The sequence below is a fragment of the Loxodonta africana genome, chromosome 7 (genome assembly GCF_030014295.1).
Source record: "Loxodonta africana isolate mLoxAfr1 chromosome 7, mLoxAfr1.hap2, whole genome shotgun sequence".
Taxonomy (NCBI): Eukaryota; Metazoa; Chordata; class Mammalia; order Proboscidea; family Elephantidae; genus Loxodonta; species Loxodonta africana.
The window spans coordinates 93067629-93086568 of NC_087348.1; the positions used below are offsets into that span (position 1 = coordinate 93067629).

The 18940-nt window shown below is 48.2% G+C and overlaps 1 protein-coding gene across 3 annotated transcripts in view; it reads left to right on the plus strand.

Annotated features, from left to right (window-relative positions):
• The window catches only part of LOC100657191 (diacylglycerol O-acyltransferase 2), a 112974-nt gene that overhangs the window by 16389 nt on the left and 77645 nt on the right, over nt 1-18940 (plus strand). Inside the window, exons 3-6 of one of the 3 annotated variants that reach the window (XM_064288723.1) lie at nt 1196-1400; nt 1763-1937; nt 2572-2771; nt 4483-9873. The exons of 1 other annotated variant lie outside the window; for it this stretch is intronic. In XM_064288723.1, coding sequence (XP_064144793.1) covers nt 1196-1400; nt 1763-1937; nt 2572-2771; nt 4483-4637 — 735 coding nt within the window. In that variant the 3' untranslated portion in view covers nt 4638-9873. One more of the 3 variants, XM_064288722.1, reaches the window with a different exon arrangement.

Genomic DNA, 18940 nt, shown 5'->3' on the forward strand with positions numbered 1-18940 from the left:
TTCTGTCACACCCTCCATGCTGCAGACCTGACCAGACCCGGGCATGTCGCTGTGCCACAGAGCTCCCCTGGCGGGTAGAACAGAGTGGACCAAGGGAAAGTAGGGGTGGTGTGGGTGGGAGCAGAGGGCCACAGGGCTGGAGGCATGCATTGCGCAGAGGAGTAAACAGGACTAGAGCCAGCCTCCTGTTCTGCATGCTCGTTCAACCTCACAAGAATCCGTTCCTGCTATACGCAGTGAATGCTCACTCCCAGGTCTTAGGTACCAATTTTTCTTATACTGTACAGGTAATCCCCGACTTAAGATGGGGTTCTGTTCTGACGACTCTATCATAAGTAAAAAAAAAAAAGAAAAGAAAAAACCTGCGCCATCGAGTCAATCCCAACCCATAGCTACCCTAGAGGACAGAATAGAACTGCCCTATAGGGTTTCCAAGGAGTGGCTGGTGGATTTGAACTACTGACCTTTTGGTTAACAGCCATATCACTTAACCACTGCGCCCCCAGGGCTTCAATGTAAGTTAAATACTTCTTTTTTTGTTTGTTTGTTTTCATTATTATTGCCTTTTATTATCAGTATCTTTATAAATTTGATCTTTATTTGTCTTTGAGTGTTGACCTGAGAATGATAACATCAGCAAATTATACTCTGCTACAATGTATGTACTACATATCACTAAGATAAGATGTTAAAAAAAAAAAAGAAAAAGACGGTGCTAAGTGCGATAGTCGTAACTGGAATACGTCATAAGTCAAGGATTACCTGTAATGAATTTTCTTAAAACAGAGCTTGTCCAGCATGGTAGCGCCCCCATGTGGCCATTGGATGCCTTCAAATTATTTCTTGCCATGTTGTAAATCCAGGGCACCTTCTTATCTGAGCTTTTCAGCAGCCCTGGGTAGTGGGCAGAACAAAGCCAAGTATCTGCATTTTACAGATGAGAAGCCTGAGGGGGAAACAATTTTTCCCAAATCATTGGTGAGTCTGTGACACAGCTGGCACTATGGTATCACCTGGTATTTTCATACACAATATCTTGATCTTCACAAGAACCCAGGGTGGTCAGACATACGTATGAAAAACTTAAGGCTTAGAGAGGGGGAGCAACTTGCCCAAGGTCCCACAGCTGGTGAGTGGCAGAGTCGGGACTGGCACACAGGACCAGATCTGGCTCACCAGGTTCCTGTCCCTGCAGCTGGTCAAGACTGCTGAGCTGGACCCCTCCCGGAACTATCTTGCTGGCTTCCACCCCCATGGGGTCCTGGCCGCCGGGGCCTTTACCAACCTGTGCACCGAGAGTACGGGCTTCCATACCCTCTTCCCCGGTATCCGCCCCCATCTGATGATGCTGAGCTTGTGGTTCCGGGCCCCCTTCTTCAGGGATTACATCATGGCCGGGGGTGAGTCTTCCCACCCCTGAGTTGCCCAGAAGATGATACAGGAGACATGGGAGGAGGGAATTTGGAAGTTCTGCATTTCTGCCAAAAGCATGCGCAGTGGGAGAAGGAGGAGTTCCCTCTCTTCCCAATTCTCCCAAGCTCATGGCCCTGCACTTCCCACAGCACTGTGCAGGGCCATGAGCTTGGGAGAATTGGGAAGAGAGGGAACTCACTCCCAGTCCTGAGGGAACTCCCAGCCAGGGGGGAAGGTAGGGAGACCCCAGGCTTTGTGGGCACTGCTGGCTATCTCTTTCCTGGGCCTATCCACCATTACAGTCCCTGCCCCCTCACCCCACACCTGACCTTATTTCCTCTCTCCCCAGGGCTGGTTGCATCAGACAAGGAGAGTGTTGATCATTTGCTGAGCAGGAAGGAAGGCGGGAACCTGCTGGCCATCATTGTAGGGGGCTCTAAGGAGTCATTGGATGCCAGACCTGGAGCCTACAGGCTGCTGCTGCGGAACCGCAAGGGCTTCATCAAGCTCGCTCTGATGCATGGGTATCAAGCCTTTGGGATGAGCGCTCTGGGCTCTGTTGGCAATTGGCAAGGATTATACTTTGGTGGGAAGACAGGGACTAGTGCAGATTAGACTCTCAGTCCATTCACAATGAAGTGTGTATTTTGGTGAGAGATGTAGTGTCTCAAATACCCACAGAATTTCGACAAGGGGAGACTCAGTGATCAAAGGTGGGAAATGGTATGTGGCCCAAAGCTGACACTAGACCTGAGACTTATGGGATCTGGGAGAATGGGGCCTAAGGTGTGTCCCAGAGCACTTCTCCCACCTTGGGGTAAAGCATTTTAGAGGCATAGGAGCCAGCTGAGGTGGGGGAGATTTTTCTAGAAAGTTTGCAGATGTTTTATATGTGGGAGGACTCTCTGAGGCATTCTGGTCTACCTGGCATGGTGCAACTGGGACGCTGTGGCAATGGGAGGGGCAGGGACTTTCCCAAGGTCAGCAAGCGGCGCCATGGCAGGTTTGGGAGAAAACCAAGGCCTCCTCCTTCCCGCCCAGGGCTTTGTTCTCTGCTTCAATTCCTGGGCACTGGGTCTCTGCAGAAAGCTAGGAGAACTTTCAGCTTGTGCCTTCTCTGGGGCTTCTCACACGCCCTCACCCCTTGTCTCCCTCCAGGGCAGCTCTGGTGCCCATTTTCTCCTTTGGGGAGAATGAACTGTTTGACCAGGTTAATAACCCTCCTGGCTCCTGGTTGCGTTGTGTCCAGAACCATCTGCAGAAGGTCATGGGCTTTGCCCTCCCACTTTTCCACGGCCGTGGTGTCTTCCAGTACAGCTTTGGCCTCCTACCCTACCGCCGGCCCATCACCACCGTGGGTGAGCCAAGACCCAGGCTGGGAGGGGTAGGCTGTAGGAAAACGATCTTGGGCTGGGAGCTGCAAGGGGACATGGAGATGGGCTGGCCACATCCCTGCCTTCACAGAGCTTACATTCTAAACTGGGAACAGAAACACAAGCAGAGAACCCTAACATAAGGCAGCTTGAGATGATCTGTGACCAAACACAAAGAATGATAGTCATTACTGATTACGGAGCACCTGCTACGTGCCATACACTGCTCTAGCTCCCTTACCCGCAGCACCTCCGTTTATCCCAACAACCTGCGAGGCTGGGATTATTATCGCCCATTTCTTTGATGGCAAACTGAAGCTCAGAGAAGTTTAAGTGATTTCCAGATCACACTGCCTTTGTGTAACTAAGCTGAGAGTTTAATCAGCCTCTACCTGATTGTTTATCATGCTGGAGAAACCCGTTGCCATCAAGTCAATTCCAACTCATAGCGACTCTATAGGATGGAGTAGAACTGCCCCATTGGGTTTCCAAGGAGTGGCTGGTGGATTCAAACTGCTGACCTTTTGGTTAGCAGCTGTAGCTCACCATTGCTTTTAATCACCCAGAGGATGGAATCAGGCTTATTGGAGAAAGGGGATTGTACACTAAGGGAAGGGCATTCCAAGTCTGTTAAAATTGTGTGTAAAAGTAGCAATCAGTAGGTTTTAAATTAGAACTTGAGGGATTTTCCTGTGACTAATGGGCGTGAGCTTAGCACCATCTTTTTCAGCTAATGGACACCTCTTTTGTTTCCTTTTTGGATTGCTACTGTCCTACTAGGTTCCTCTGCTGAATCTGTGTGGCGGGGGGGGCATTCATCTTCATTCACCCATTTATATATTAGTTGAGCACAGACTTGGTGAGCCTCTATGCCATTTCCTGCCCTCTGTTGTATGACAATAGTTTCATGAATTATAATAGTGCAGCTGCCTCCAGAGCTGTTCCCAAGAGAGGTCAGGGGAGCTGCCTTCCCAGCAAGGTAGAGCCAAAGGAAGGAGGTTAGTTAGGGCCTTCTTGATCCCTGCCAAAGATGAGGAGGCACTGCAGGTCATCGTGGGGAGAGGAGGCAGGGGAAGAAGAGCTGCTGGGCTGTGGTCCTGCCTCATTGTAAGAAATACAGACATTTGCAATTGCAGCACCATATGGCCTTAGAGGTTAATTAAGAGCACATCCCCAGGATTTGAAACTTGGCATTGGATCTTCCTGGCTGTGTGACCTTGAGCAAGTTACTTAACCTCTCTGATCCTCATTGCCTCACTTGTCAAGTAGGAACAATACTGCTTCTATCCCCATAGAATTGTTATGAGGCTGAAAGGAGATAATGCATGTAAAGCACCTAACACATTGCCTGGCATGTTGCCATGCCAGCTGTTGTGTTATAGCAGAATCGATCATCCAATACACATAAAAGTGGTTGAAATGGCAAATGTTTTGTTATGCATATTTAAGCACAATAAATCTTAAAGTTTTTTTAATTCAAAAAAATGTACAGCATTTCAACAAAGCTAAAATTTTCCCTTAAAAATATATAAAAGTAAATGAAAAAAAAAATCGATCACCTGAAATTAAGGTTGAAAGGGATGGCAGTGAGAGCCCTTCCTGCAGGGATAACTGTGGGGGTGGGCACCTGCCCGAAGGGGCCCTAGGACCCCCAGTAGTCCCAGTCTGGATGAGCAGCCACCTTTGTCCCTTACAGTGGGGAAGCCCATAGAGGTGCAGAAGACACTGCAACCCTCCCAGGAAGAGGTGGACCACCTGCACCAGCGCTACATCAAGGAGCTGTGCAACCTCTTTGAGGCCCATAAGCTCAAGTTCGACATCCCCATTGACCAGCACTTGGAGTTCTGCTGAGCATCAAAGGGCAGGCCACAGCCATGGAGGGCATTGGGGCTCCCAGCTAGAGGTGCCGTGATCTGAGAAGGCTTCTTAGAGGTGTTGGTTGAACATATCTCCAGAGCCTTCCCACACCCCTGCAAATTCAACCCATGCCAGGCTCTAAATCGGAGCTGGCAACGTGGGAGAGGAGACGACTCTGGCACCCATGATTTGCCCTCCTGATATGAAAACTCTCCAAGTCTCTCCCTTTCCTTGGACTCCATCTGCTCATCTGTGAAGTGGGAGAGGAGACTGGAAGAGAATGATTTCTGAGGTCCTTAGTTGCGATGTCACTCAATGGGCAGAGAAAAGAGAGCAGCGAATGATCACTGGAGTTTTCTTCCTCTAACCTTGAGTGAAAAGTTCCTGGATGGCACCAACGGTTAAGCTAGCTTAAAAGTTGGCAATTCGAACCCACCCAGGGGCACCTCAGAAACAGGTCCAGCAATATGCTTCTGAAGTTCACAGCCTTGAAAACCTTATGGAGCCCAGTTCTACTCTGCACACTTGGGGTCGCCATAAGTCAGAATGGACTGGATAGCAACTAATAATAACAACAACTGCTTGAGTCATAGCACCAAAGAAGCCACGAGCTCTAGCCTCTTCTACAAACCCCCTCATCCTGCAACCTGTCCCAGCTCCTCCCTCCCCAAACTGGACAGGAGGGGACAGCCATTAAGCCCTGCACTCCCTTTGGAGTTTCTGACTCCTCTGAGCTACGAAGTGACAACCAGAGGGGTCTAGAATGGGGCTAAGGAGACCTGAGCCCTTCCTATGAGCGTCAGTTTCCCTGACTGGCTGAGGCGACCTCTGAGTCTCAGCTCTAACACTGTATAGCTGAGAGCTCCATGGGGACCTCTTAGTCATCCTATGTGACTTCAGCCCCTGACCTTGATACAAAAGGGGGGCTCAATAAACGTCAGCTCAATAGATGAAGAGATTCTATTTTAGTCCTCCTTTCTCCCTCCCTACACCCCAACCAAGGAGCCCTCATGGTGAAATGGTTAAGCACTCAGCTGTTAATGGAAAGGTCAGCGGTTTGAACCCACTAGCAGCTCCATGGGAGAAAATACCCGGTGATCTGCTCCCATAAAGATTACATCCCGGAAAACCCTATGGGGCAGTTCTACTCTGTCCTATAGGATTGCTGTGAGTCAACGTTGACTCAAGAGCACACATCAACAACAACAATACTCCTCAACCACGGGAATGGTCAAAGTCTCATCTTTGACCCCTGGCCTGGCTCTGAGCCTTGTCTCAATCTTCCTGGAAGCTGGATCAGATTGGGCCCAAGGATATCCCATTGACCCCTTCCTGATCCATCAACCTCAAGTGAACCACCTCTGGCCCTCTTCTGTTGGGAGAAAAAGGGGAAAGGATATGTTAAAAGGCAGAGCAGGCCAGCACAGAGAACGAAGACTGCATATGAAGTGTGTGTTAATATGTATCTGCAGAGGGGGTGAGGCAGGGCCAAATGCCCTGACTAGAAGCGTCGTGGATTCCTAGGTTTGGGTCGTGGATCCCTGTAGCCCTTGTTCTCCTCTCTACCTTCCAGACCCTTCTCTTCAGGAGTTGGCAGTGAGGGGACAGGGGGCGATGGGGCAGGACCAGAACTTGTGAATCACCCTAACCTTCCAGCAGTGAAGCAGAGTGTTTTCCCTCCAGGAGCCAGTCACACAAAACTACAACATGGGGGGCATTTTGAGAAGTGTAAATTTGGGTTCAAATCCTGGTCCACCTCTTGTTAGCAGCCGCTTCACCTCCAAACATCAGTTTTGTAATCTGAGAACTAGGGATTGCAACATTCACCCCTGGTTGTGTGCATTTCCCCAGATGAGAAGTCACTTCACATCTTTACAGAATGATGTACGTGTAAATGAATCATCAGATGATAAAGGCACAGGGTATCTTGAAGGTGCCTACTATTAGCCTGTCAGACCGTAGAGTAGAAAGGTCACAAGAGAAGCAGGAATGAAGAAGGGGTTAGAGGAGGGAGCAGTGGTTTTCAGCTGAGGGGAAGGCTTGGAGGAATGGCAAGATTTGCCAAGAAGATCCACAATTCCCCATATTACTTATCTAGCGCTGTGTAACAGACCACCCTGGAATTTAATGGCGGAACCAGCAACGATTTATTATTTCTCACAATTCTGTGGGTTGGTTAGATGGTTCTTCTTGGGTCTTCCCTGGGCCCTCATGCAGCCGCGTTCAGCTGACTAGACAGCTGGCGCTGGGGCATTTGGGGTGGCTGGAACTGCTGGGCTCTTCTTTCCACGTGGGCATCAGGCCCCTATTTGTGCTGACTGGGCTTTTGACATTCGGTGATGGTTGGGTTCCAAAAGAACGAGAGCCAAGTTGGCGAGGCCTCTCAAGTCCTGGGCTGTACAAAGTGCACAGCATTATTCTAGTGGCCAGTGCAAGACACCAGCCAGCCCAGAGTCAAGTGTGAGGAATAGACTCCGCCTCTGGATGGGAATAGCAGCAAAGTCCTGTTACAAAAGGACGTGGACACATGGGACTCTCGTGGTCATTTCTGCAAATAATCCACCAAAAGTTTATAAAATGAAAACCTATAGCAGAACCTTCTCCCCTTCTATCCTCTGACACACGCACATACCCCGGAATTACCCATGTGGCCATAATAAAAGCCATAGTTTATCCAAAGGGTCCCAGCTCAGCCTCCACATCTCTGCCCCTGTCTCTGTCTTGCTCTCCACGATTCATCCTTCATGGGGCAGCCAGAGTGAGCTGTCTAAAGCACAAAGCTGACCTCGCCACTCCCCTACTCAAAATCCCTCTATGGATCTGTAGTGCTCCTAGGAGAGAATTTGTATCTGTCTGGGTCCCAGCAGGAACCAGATGGCATATTCCGATTAGGGTAATTTGAGATGGGATTAATAAAGCAACAATTGTCTGAAGTGAGTGTAGAGTGCAGGAAACCACAAAGGATGGAGCAGTAACCCAGGGCTGTGGCAGTGGGGCGAGGCACTGCTACCACCCTAAGGCCTGGGAGGACAAGGAGAGGCAGCAGGTACCTGAACCCAGGAAAGAGTCACATGCAGGGGGGACATCATCGGTCAAGGGGTGCATTGTTGGTCCAGGTGATCCTGCAGGGAAGGAGCTGGAATGAACATTCCTACTACACTGTCCTCCCTCTGTTCAATCCCCTACCAAGGCTCCCATTATCTGAATCCACTTGGAAGCTAGAGGGCACCGTGAGGGCCTGTGGCTGCAGTCCATGCAGATAGGTCTCCCAGGGCAGAGAGAAGGGTGGAGATGGGTGGTGAGTGAATCTGAAGACGTCCACCTCTAAGCCCAAGCTTCTTAACCTGGTTCATCACTCTCCACCATCAGGCCCCAGTTCTGTCCAGCCCCCTGTATCTTCTTCCTTTACCCGTATGTACTGGTCATCCGGAACCATTTGCAGTTCACTCTGCAGTTCTCTCTCACCTCTGTGCCTTTACCCCTGCTGTTCCCTCTGCTCGGAATGTCATCTCTCCTACCCCACCTCACCGTCTGGGTAATTCCTGCGTCCTTCAGTACAGGTTTCACCTATTCAGGGAAGGCTTCCCTGATCCCCGTGGTTGAGATTGGGGTTTCCTCTGGGCTGTCAAGACTTCTTCTTCATCTGCCATAGCATTCGGCACCCTGGGTGGTCCCGGTTTCAGTAACAACATGCACTGATGCCCCTGCTTCCCGTGCCCTCCCCCAGCCTACTCACATACACCACCTGAGTCATCTCACTAAAACAAAACCAAACTCCCTGAAACAGTCTCCTCTGCTTCAGGAGAAGGTCTAAACGCCTCCTCATTCTGGTGTTCAAGGCCTTTCATCATCTGTCCCATAGGCTTCACTAGCCTCACCTCCTGGACCTTCTTCTCCTCACCCCTGTCACCCTTCACTGTTCTCCGAAGGCCGGCTGCCCTAGCACTTGCTGTGTCTTAGGGCAAGCTGTTCCCTTTCCCTAGAATATCTCCTCCTTGACCTGGTAAACATCACTTGCCCCCAAAGATCACCTCCTTGGTCAAACCCAGCACACCCCACCCACCCTCAAATCCTGCCCTTCCACACCCTTTTCTAAGTCAGAGTTGGTTACCCCTCTTTGGGGCTAACTTTAGGGGTAAAGGGGCCATGGTCATTAATGAGTGAGCAGAGGCTCCTCTGTCTCCCCATGGACTAGGAATCCCCGAGGGCCAACACTGTATCTTTGTTGCCTTCAGCTCCCACCCCAGCACACAGCACAGGACCTGCTTCTTTGAGTCCAGCACACCCTAGGCCTGAGGCAGGGGTGAAGGAGAAGACCCAAGCTTTGCTTTTGGAAGTGATTGTATTAGTTATCTACTGCCGTATAATAAATTACTCTAAAACTAAAACTAGGCAGCTTTAAACAATAAATATTTATTATCTCACGGTTTCTAAGGATCAGGAATCTGGGAGTGACTTAGTCAGGTGGTTCTAGTCAGGGTTTCTCAAAGGTAGCAGCCAAGCTGTTGTCTGGGGCTGAAGTCTCAGAAAACTTGATTGGGGCTGGAGGATCTCCTTTCAAGTTCATAATGTGGCTGTTAGTAGGAGGCTTCTGTTTCTCATCACTTAGGCCTCTCCATAGCGCTGCTCATGACATAGCTTCTCCCAGAATGAGTGATCTGAGACAGGGATAGAGTGGGATAGAGAAGATAGAAAAAGAGAGAGAGGTCTTTTATAACCTAGTCTGTGAGTCACACACCATCAATTCTGGCCTTATTCTATTGGTTAGATGTGGATCACTAAGTCCAGCTCACAAGCTATACAAGGGTGGGAATGACAGAGGTGGGGATCACTGGGGCTATCCTAGAAGCTGGCTACCACAGTGACAGAGGGCGAACTCTGAGAGATGAGCCTGGGCCACACCAATGCTATGTACTACTGAAAGAGGTGGCTTGCTTATAGGACAGAGGCTAAGTTGGCATAGAAAGGGTACCCAGATGGGTGGGGACAACAATCGAGCAAAGGGTTGGAGGTGAGAATGATGAGCTGCTCCCTGGCTTGACCAGGATGTAGTACAAGGTGGCTGTATTTGTTTTCTAGGGGTGCTTTAACAAAGTATCACAGACTGTGTGGCTTAGAACAGCAGAAATTTATTCTCTCATAGTTCTAGAGGCTAGAAGGTTGAAATTAGGGTGTCGGCCATGTTGATTCCTTGTGAGGGCTCTGAGGAAGAATCTGTTCCATGCCTCTTTCCTAGCTTTTGGTAGTGACTGAAGATCCTTGGTGTTCCTTGACTTGTGGATAGACGCATCACTCCAATCCTTACCTTCATCTTCATATGGCCGTCTGCATCTGTGTCTCCTCAGCTCTTTTATAAGGACACCACTCAATGGATTGGAATCCACCCTACTCTGGTATGGCCTCGTGTTAGCTGATAACATCTTTGAGGACCCCGTTTCCAAACAAGGTTGCATTTAGAGGTACTAAGGGTTAGGACTTCAACATATCTTTTTGAGGGACCCCAGTCAATCCATAACAGTGATCATTTGACTTGAGGGTGCCAGGATGGGAGATGGGAGGATAGTGGATAGAGGGAGACTTGAGGGGCCAGAGGAAAGAGAATGCTCTCTCTTTTACAGCAAACTTAGAGGCCTCATGTTGAAGCTATCAACAGCACAAGATATTGAAGGGGCACAGAGCACTTGTCATGGATTGAATTACATCTCCCCCAAAAATGTCTGTATCAACTTGGCTAGGCCATGATTCCCAGTATTCAGTGGTTGTCCTTCATTTTGTGATTGTAATTTTATGTTAAAGAGGATTAGAGTGGGACTGTAACACCCTTACAAGGTCACATCCCTGATCCAATGTAAAGTGAGTTTTCCTGGGGTGTGGCCTGCACCACCTTTTATCTCTTAAGAGATAAAAGGAAAGGGAAGCAAGCAGGGAGTTGGGTACCTCATACCACCAAGAGAGCAGCACCGGGAGCAGAGCACTGTCCTTTGGACCTGAGGTTCCTGCCTTGAGATGCTCCCAGACAGAGGCAAGACTGATGCATCACAAGGACCTTCCTTCAGAGCGGACGGAGGGACAGACTTCCCCTGGAGCTGACACCCTGAATTCAGACTTCTAGCCTCCTAGACTATGAGAGAGTAAATTTCTCTTCGTTAAAGCCATCCACTTGTGGCATTTCTGTTAAAGCAGCGCTAGATAACCAAGACAGCCCTGATCTCGGAAGAGGGCTGCCCAAGAGAGCTACCCAGTGAGGAACAACCATGCTGAATTTGTGTGAGCAAAAAAAATGTCCTTTTACTGTGTTAGTCCACTTTGGGGAGTATTTGTTACAGCAGTTGGCCTCCCCAACTAATACAATGTGCCCGGAGATGCAGATAAAAGGGTTCACTTATTAGTTTAGCACCTCCTAACTGATACCTCTTGGCCCACGAAGCCTGACTCAGGCAGCCTCACTGTTGGGTGGAGAAGACAGTCTCCCTGCCACCCCAACACACGCAGAGATACAGACAACTAGAGGATGGGAGGGTATGTCAAATGTGGTAAGGAGGGTTAGAGGTCCTCAAGTGATGGGGAGCACTGCAGGCTCCTCTGGAAATCAGGCTGCCCTTTGGTCTGGGGAGAAGTTCTCAGATATCATCACCCCCAGGGGACAAAGGGCCCGCTGGGGCCCCTCCTGTCTAACATTACTTTATGGCTGACTGGGCCATGAGTGACAGAGTAGGACAGGGGTCAGCCAGCACAGCACTGCCAGCAGCCACGTGGCAGGGGACAAGGCTCAGTCTCACATAGAGGACAGTGCTCTGCTAGGGTTCAGGAGGAGAGAAAGAGGTGGGGAGGGCATCTAGACGGGAGTTGCTGAATGAGCAAAGGCAGAAAGGAGGAAAAGTGCAGGGAGCATGTTGGTGATAGTTGCTGACACGATTCAGGGTGCAAGGGTGAGGTCTAGGGAAAAGGAAGCTGGAGGCTCAGGCTTTTGTTCAGCAAACATGTAGTGAACCCTTGCTATGTGCCAAGGTGCTGGAGATAGAGTGGTGAACAAGGTAGCAGGGGCTCTGAATTTGCCTTGTTTACTGTCTGGTGGAGTTCAAATGTCTAGTGATCTGCTTTTGTAAAGATTATAGTCTAGGAAACCCTATGGGGCAGTTCTACTTTGTCACATTGGGTTGCTATAAGTCAAAATCGGCTTAATGGCACCTAACGGCAACATATGTGGGAGTGTATGGAGGCACCCTGGAAGATCTTTGAACTGGAAAGAGTCATGGGCCAGTTCATGGGCTGAACTGGGCATTGTTTGACTTAATGACCCCGTGGAAGTGCAGAGTCAGTACCCTGAGCCCTGGGCAGGATGGTTTACATACTTTTAGCTCAATGACACCCACCAAAACCAAAAACCAAACCAGTTGCTACAGAGTCCGTTTCAACTCATGGCAACCCCAGCTGTTGCAGAGTAGGACTTTGCTCCATAGGGTGTTCCTGGCTGCGACCTTTCAGAAGTAGATTGCCGTAATTTTCTTCAGAGGCACCTCTGGGTGGTTTCAAACAGCCAACCTTTCAGTTAGTAGCCAACCGCTTAACTTCATCATCGTTACTGGGTAATAATGACATCTCTGACCGGAGCGCATTAGAAGGTTCAAAAAGTGAATTAGCATAGAGCTTTAGCCTTGTAGGTATATTGATGCCCATATTGATAGATGTAAGGCTGGGCTTACAAAAAAGATTTTTGTGGTTGTAACTAACTACAGGAATTAAAAAATATATATATTAATTGTATTTCACATCAACAAATTTATTAGCGATAATGTAAGCTTTTTTAAAAATTTTTATCGTGCTTTAAGTGAAAGTTTATAAATCAAGTCAGTCTCTCACACAAAAACTTATATACACCTTGCTACACACTCCCAATTGCCCTCCCCCTAATGAGACAGCCCGCTCCCTCCCTCCACTTTCTCTTTTCGTGTCCATTTCACCAGCTTCTAACCCCCTCTACCCTCTCATCTACCCTCCGGGCAGGAGATGCCAACATAGTCTCAAGTGTCCACTCGGTCCAAGAAGCTCACTCCTCACCAGCATCTCTCTCCAACCCACTGTCCAACCCAATCCCTCCAGGAATATTTTTTATAAAAAATAATAAATCTCTGCTGAAACACTGCACAAAAATTTTATAGACAGTCATTTTGGTGTCAGCCCATCTGACAGTGTCACCTGCTGTGGTCACATCCCCCCAGCACCCCCACACCCAGCGATGCCACTGGCACCCAGCCTCGGTCACATCAGTGAGTGGAGAGCACGGCGTGGTTTCTACTGAATGTGCTACAGGCATGCTCTATAATTTCATTGCTGCCAGTATCTCTACAGTTGCTGATTTTCTCAAATTTTCTGGTGTTTTACCTACAATACTGTGGTAATTAGTATTTGTGAACCTACATCAGTAACTTTTTCGAGAATGAGGTAGTACTTAAAGGAAAAGAAGGAGAAGAATCAAAACAGGCTTCCACTCGGTTACTAATTATATTGTAATTCAATGTACAAAGATTGACAAAACGATTTTGTTGTTAGTTTTCATATACAGTCATGTGTTGCTTAACGTCCATGACACATTCTGTGAAATAGGACGCTGTGTGATTTGGACACTGTGTAGACACCTGGGTCTGAGGCACGGGGCTCCCAGGCACACGGGCTGTGGGGTGCTACTCAGCCTGGAGATCTGGCAGCTCCCACTGCAAACTCCTCAGGTGAGTCCTCAGCCGGGTACCGCTTGGTGCAGTCACAGCAAGGAGGCTCCCGGTGCCACCCAGGGACTCTGAATGTTACCCACAGTGACTCCTTTATCATTTGCCAGAGAGATTAATGGATTTTATAGAATACTAGCCTCCAACATGAAGGCCACCGGCCCAGACAGGCATCATCTGCTCCCTCAGGGCAGAAGGCACACTGGAAATGGCAGAGACCCAAGGGCCAGCCAGACATACTGTTCTCAAACCAACCTGGCCCCTGTTTGGCATCTGACCCTGTGCAAGTCCCGTCCCCTCTCTTAGTCTCAGTTTCTTCATGTTGTCGATGTGTGCTGTCAAGTCAATTCCGACTCTTAGCGACCCTATAGGACAGAGTAGAACTGCCCTATAAGGTTTCCTAGGCTGCAAATCTTTACAAAAGCAGATTGCCACATCTTTCTCCCGAGGAGTGGCTGCTGGGTTCGAACTGCAGACCTTTTGGTTAGCAGTCTGGCTCTTAACCACTGTGCCACAAGGGCTCCCTCAGTTTCTTTTTATGACTCGTTCATAAATAGGTGTCCAATAAATGCTAGCGCTTCCTCCCCGCTTCCTTTTATAAATGCTGGGAAGTGGTTGTTAAAAGAACTGTGAAAGTTTACACCTATTACAAACTGGATTTGGGTCATTCTTAGATTCTGTATCTTCCCCTCAGTCCCTGCCAAAAAAGTGACCTGTGCATTTCCCTTTCAACCAGTTGAACTTGTGCCTCATACACACAGTGACATCTCTCATGAGATAATGAATAGAAATAGATAAGCAGGCAGTCCCTTACAAAGGGGCCCTTAAAAGAACAAAAACATACAACAAACCCCGACCTTAACAATAAAATTTCAATGATTCAGGATCAAAAGGGACCTCTTCCCTGAAAAAAAAAAACAAATGTAAGCAAAACTAAAAATTGTCAAAAGCCTGCATTTTGGGATACCCTAGATCAGTGCTTCCCAAAATTTCTGGGACCCTGCTCTGTGCAGCCTTGAGCAAGTAACCTCACCACTCTGGGCCTTGGCTAGCTCACCTGTAAGCAGAGGTTAGGGATCCCTACCCTCCTGGGGCTGTGATGAGACAGCGTGGGGGGCAGGGGCTGGGTCTGTCTTATCCATCAACACATGCACAGCACGAGGCACATAGTAGTAGCAAAATTAAGAAGAGGGAGGTAAATAAAATTGGAGAATATCTTAAATCACATAGTCAGCGGGAAATGGGATTTATATAAGAAAAATGTCAGGAGGAAAGGACCAGGTTTTCTATTTTGCTAATCCATCATGAACCTATAAATTTGTAAAATACAATATAAATGAATTACTAGAAAATGAAATAAGAACACAAAGACAAACATAATACAAGTCCCAATTTTTTTCATCGTTAGATTCGACAGACCTAAATTACCCTGTCACATTGCTGTACATTTCTAAACAGTCTGTGTTCATTTTCTAGGACCGACATAACAAAATACCACAAACTGGGTGCCTTTAAACAACAGAAATTTGTATTGTCTCAAGCTCTGGGGGATAGAAGCCCTGAAAGGCTCCAAGAGAAGATCCTTTCTCGTAGCCCCCGGCATTCCTTGGCTTGCAGTTGCAGCGTGACTCCCTGGCCATGTCGCCATCTTCTCTCTCTCTCACTCTCTATCTCTTTCTCCCCCCTTATAAACACACCGGCGTCCTGGTGACAAAGGGGTTAAGAGCTCAGCTGCTAACCAAAAGGTTGGCAGATTGAATTCACCAGGCTTTCCTTGGAAACCCTATGGGACAGCTCTACTCTGTCTTTTAGGGTTGCTATGAGTCTGGACAGCAACAGAATTTTTTCTTTTTTTTTTAATAAAACACCACTCCGATGGGATTAGGACACAACTTACTCCAGTATTGTTGCTATTAGATGCTGTCGAATCGGTTCCCGTTCACTGTGACCGTATGTACAACAGAACAAAACTCTGCCTGGTCCCACACCAGCCACACAATCATTGGTATGTTTGAGCCCATCGTTACAGCCACCATGTCAATCCATCTCACTGAGGGTCTTCCTCTTTTCAACTGACCCTCGGCTTTACCAAGCATGCCGTCCTTCTGCAGGGACTGGTCCCTCCTGATAACATGTCCAAAGTGTGTGAGATGAAGTCTCGCCAACCTCGCTTCTAAGGAACATTCTGGCTGTACTTCTTCCAAGACAGATTTGTTCATTCTTCTGGTAGTCCATGGTGTAGTCAATATTCTTTGCCAACACCATAATTCAAATGCAGTGTTACCTCATGTTAACTGAAAACATCTTCAAATTCCCTATTTCCAAACAAGGTCACGTTCACATGTACCAGTTGGGACTTCAACATATCTTTTGAGGGGAACACAATTCAATCCATTCAGCATGTCTTTTGAGGGGAACACAATTCAATCCATAACACCAACAAAACAAACAAACCGGTTGATGTTTGCCAGGCTTTTCTTCAGAGTACTCCAGGGCAGGTTCAGACCACCAAACTTTTGGATAATAGTCAAACACTTAACCATTTGCGCCATCCGGGGACTCGTATTCAAAACATGGTTACTTTCAACTTTTGAACTTATTTTGTCAGAAACCAGCAACAAGCAATTAGCGGACCCACATCAGTCCTCAGACCCTGAGGAGCACTGCTCTGGAACTGGTCCTTATTAGTTGTTGTCATCACAAGGTTGTGGAGAGTTAATGCATACAAAACTACAGGGAAAACTGCCGAGGACTGGTTGGGGCTGTTGTTTTACCCATTTACACCTGAGTAAGCTGCAGAGGCTCTGGGAAGGGAAGGACTTGCCTGAAGTTGCACGGTGGTAAGTGGCAGGAATGGGACTGTCAGCTGGCTCCACCCTGTGCTCTTTCCACTCTGCCTTGTACAGTGGACACTGGGATACACCACCCAGATACCCCTTTAATGAATGGCTTGTTGCCGCAGCTACGGGAAGCGCTGTCTGCACCTTTCTAAATCGCCTCAGGTGGCTGCAGAGAGCCTCCTTTGTAAGGACATGCCTGTTCCAAGGTAGCCAACACCCAATGACTGATCCAGGTGAGGTATAAAGTCCCAGCCATTTTGGCCCAAATCACGGCAACTCTGATGGGCCATTTCAGTTGGACTTCTCCCTCTGCCCAATCCTGCTGTCTTCCCCTTCCTTTCACAGGTGTGTCCCTAAGGACTTTCCCTAACAAACTTCTGTGGGCTAAACCGCATCTCAGAATATGCCTCCTGGAGAACCCAACCTGTAACCTCATGCATACAGGCAGTCCCTGGATTATGATTGAGTTCTGTTCCTAAATCTGTCTGTAAGTCAAATTTGTACCTAACAGTTAGGTACGGCTCATGTTTAATATCAGTTAGTCAAACGTTTTTCTTAATATATAGTATATAGTGTAGCTTTCTGTGAATAAAAAACATTAAAGAAACACTTCCAGATACACGAAAACATCTTTAACATAATATACAGTGATAACAATAATGTTTTGACAGGCATCGTAAAGCAGTGCCTGTTTATTATTACAAACCATTGTATGTACCTTCTCCACAGCTGAAGAGGTACCTACAAGGCAAATGTTACCCAAAATACTCAGAAGATTCTGTTCTGTAAAATCTTTGAGACCAATTAGACACTTTATTGTAGATTCTGAACTAAATAATCCATATCATACCAACAGGCAGCATTTCTGCTGGGTTTTGAACCCACCTCAGCAGAGACAGAGAGGGTTGGGAGCATGGGCAGGATAGTGCCGGGCCAGAGAGATCGTTCCCCCATCACCTCCTCACCAGACCTGTCAGCCCCACTCACCAACTATGACGCCCCTGCATCCAGGGGCAAAGGAGAAAGAACCACTCGGGCGTGCTAAGAGGGATCCTGGGGTTCAAGGGTTGGGAAGAGATCACTTAGGGAAACCAAAGTCCAAAATTCTCCATGACTCCCGGACACCATATAGACGTACAGGGGTCAGGAATCTAAGACTGCCGTACCTCTTCGAGCTACCAAAGGGCCAAAAACCACTGCAATAGGGAAATTCCACATGTGTAAGGTAGGGGAAACAGAAGCCCAGAGAGGTGCTGCGATGGCTGGGGCTGTACAGCCTGGAGGGCCTGGTGGGATAGTGTAGGGTGAAGATGGGTAAGAGGATGCCAGGAAGGCCTGGTGGTCTGCCCAGCACGGCGCATTGACTCACTGTACTTGAAGAACAGGTAGAGCTCAGCACCTGCCACTCGGTCACCTGCCACCACCACCTGCAAACCCACCGTGCGGAGCAGGGCATCGGTGCTCTCCACTCACTGATGCAGCCGAGGCTGGGTGCCAGTGGCATCGCTCGGGGGAGGCGGGGTGCTGGGCTTATGCGGACAGCACCAAGTGACACTGTCAGATGGGGTGACACCAAAATGACTGTCTATAAATTTTTCTTGCAGTGTTTCAGCAGAAATTTATTATTTTTCATAAAAAATATTCCCGTAGTTAGTTATAACAACAAAAACATTTTTGCAAGCCCAGCTCACACGAATTAATATACCTACAAGGCTAAAAACTTTATGCTAACTTATTTTTTGAACTTTCTAATGCACTCCAGTCAGAGATGTCATTATTACCCAATTACAATGACGCTTCGAATTGCATGGTTTCTTCTCAACACGCTACAGACATGCTCTGTTTTATCATTGCTGCCGGTGTGTTTATAGTTTACAATCTTGTGGCAATTAGTATTTGTGAACCTACGTCAGTAACTTTTTTGAGAATGAAGTAGTACTTAAAGGAAAAGAAGGAGAAGAATCAAAACAGGCTTCCACTCGGTTACTAATAATGTTGTGATTCAATGTACAAAGATTGACAAAACGATTTTGTTGTTAGTTTTCATATACAGTCACGTGTTGCTTAACGTCCATGATACGTTCTGTGAAATAGGACGCTGTGTGATTTGGACACTGTGTAGACACCTGGGTCTGAGGCACGGGGCTCCCAGGCACCCGGGCTGTGGGGTGCTGCGCAGCCTGGAGATCTGGCAGCTCCCGCTGCAAACTCCTCAGGTGAGTCCTCGGCCGGGTACCGCTTGGTGCAGTCACAGCAAGGAGGCTCCCGGTGCCACCCAGGGACTCTGAATGTTACCCACAGTGACTCCTTTATCATTTGCCAGAAAGATTAATGGATTTTATAGAATACTAGCCTCCAACATGAAGGCCACCGGCGCAGACAGGCATCATCTGCTCCCTCAGGGCAGAAGGCACACTGGAAATGGCAGAGACCCAAGGGCCAGCCAGACATTCTGTTCTCAAACCAACCTGGCCCCTGCTTGGCATCCGACCCTGTGCAAGTCACGTCTCCTCTCTTAGTCTCAGTTTCTTCATGTTGTCGACGTGTGCTGTCAAGTCAATTCCGACTCATAGCGACTCTATAGGACAGAGTAGAACTGCCCTATAAGGTTTCCTAGGCTGCAAATCTTTACAAAAGCAGATTGCCACATCTTTCTCCCGAGGAGTGGCTGCTGGGTTCGAACTGCAGACCTTTTGGTTAGCAGTCTGGCTCTTAACCACTGTGCCATACGGGC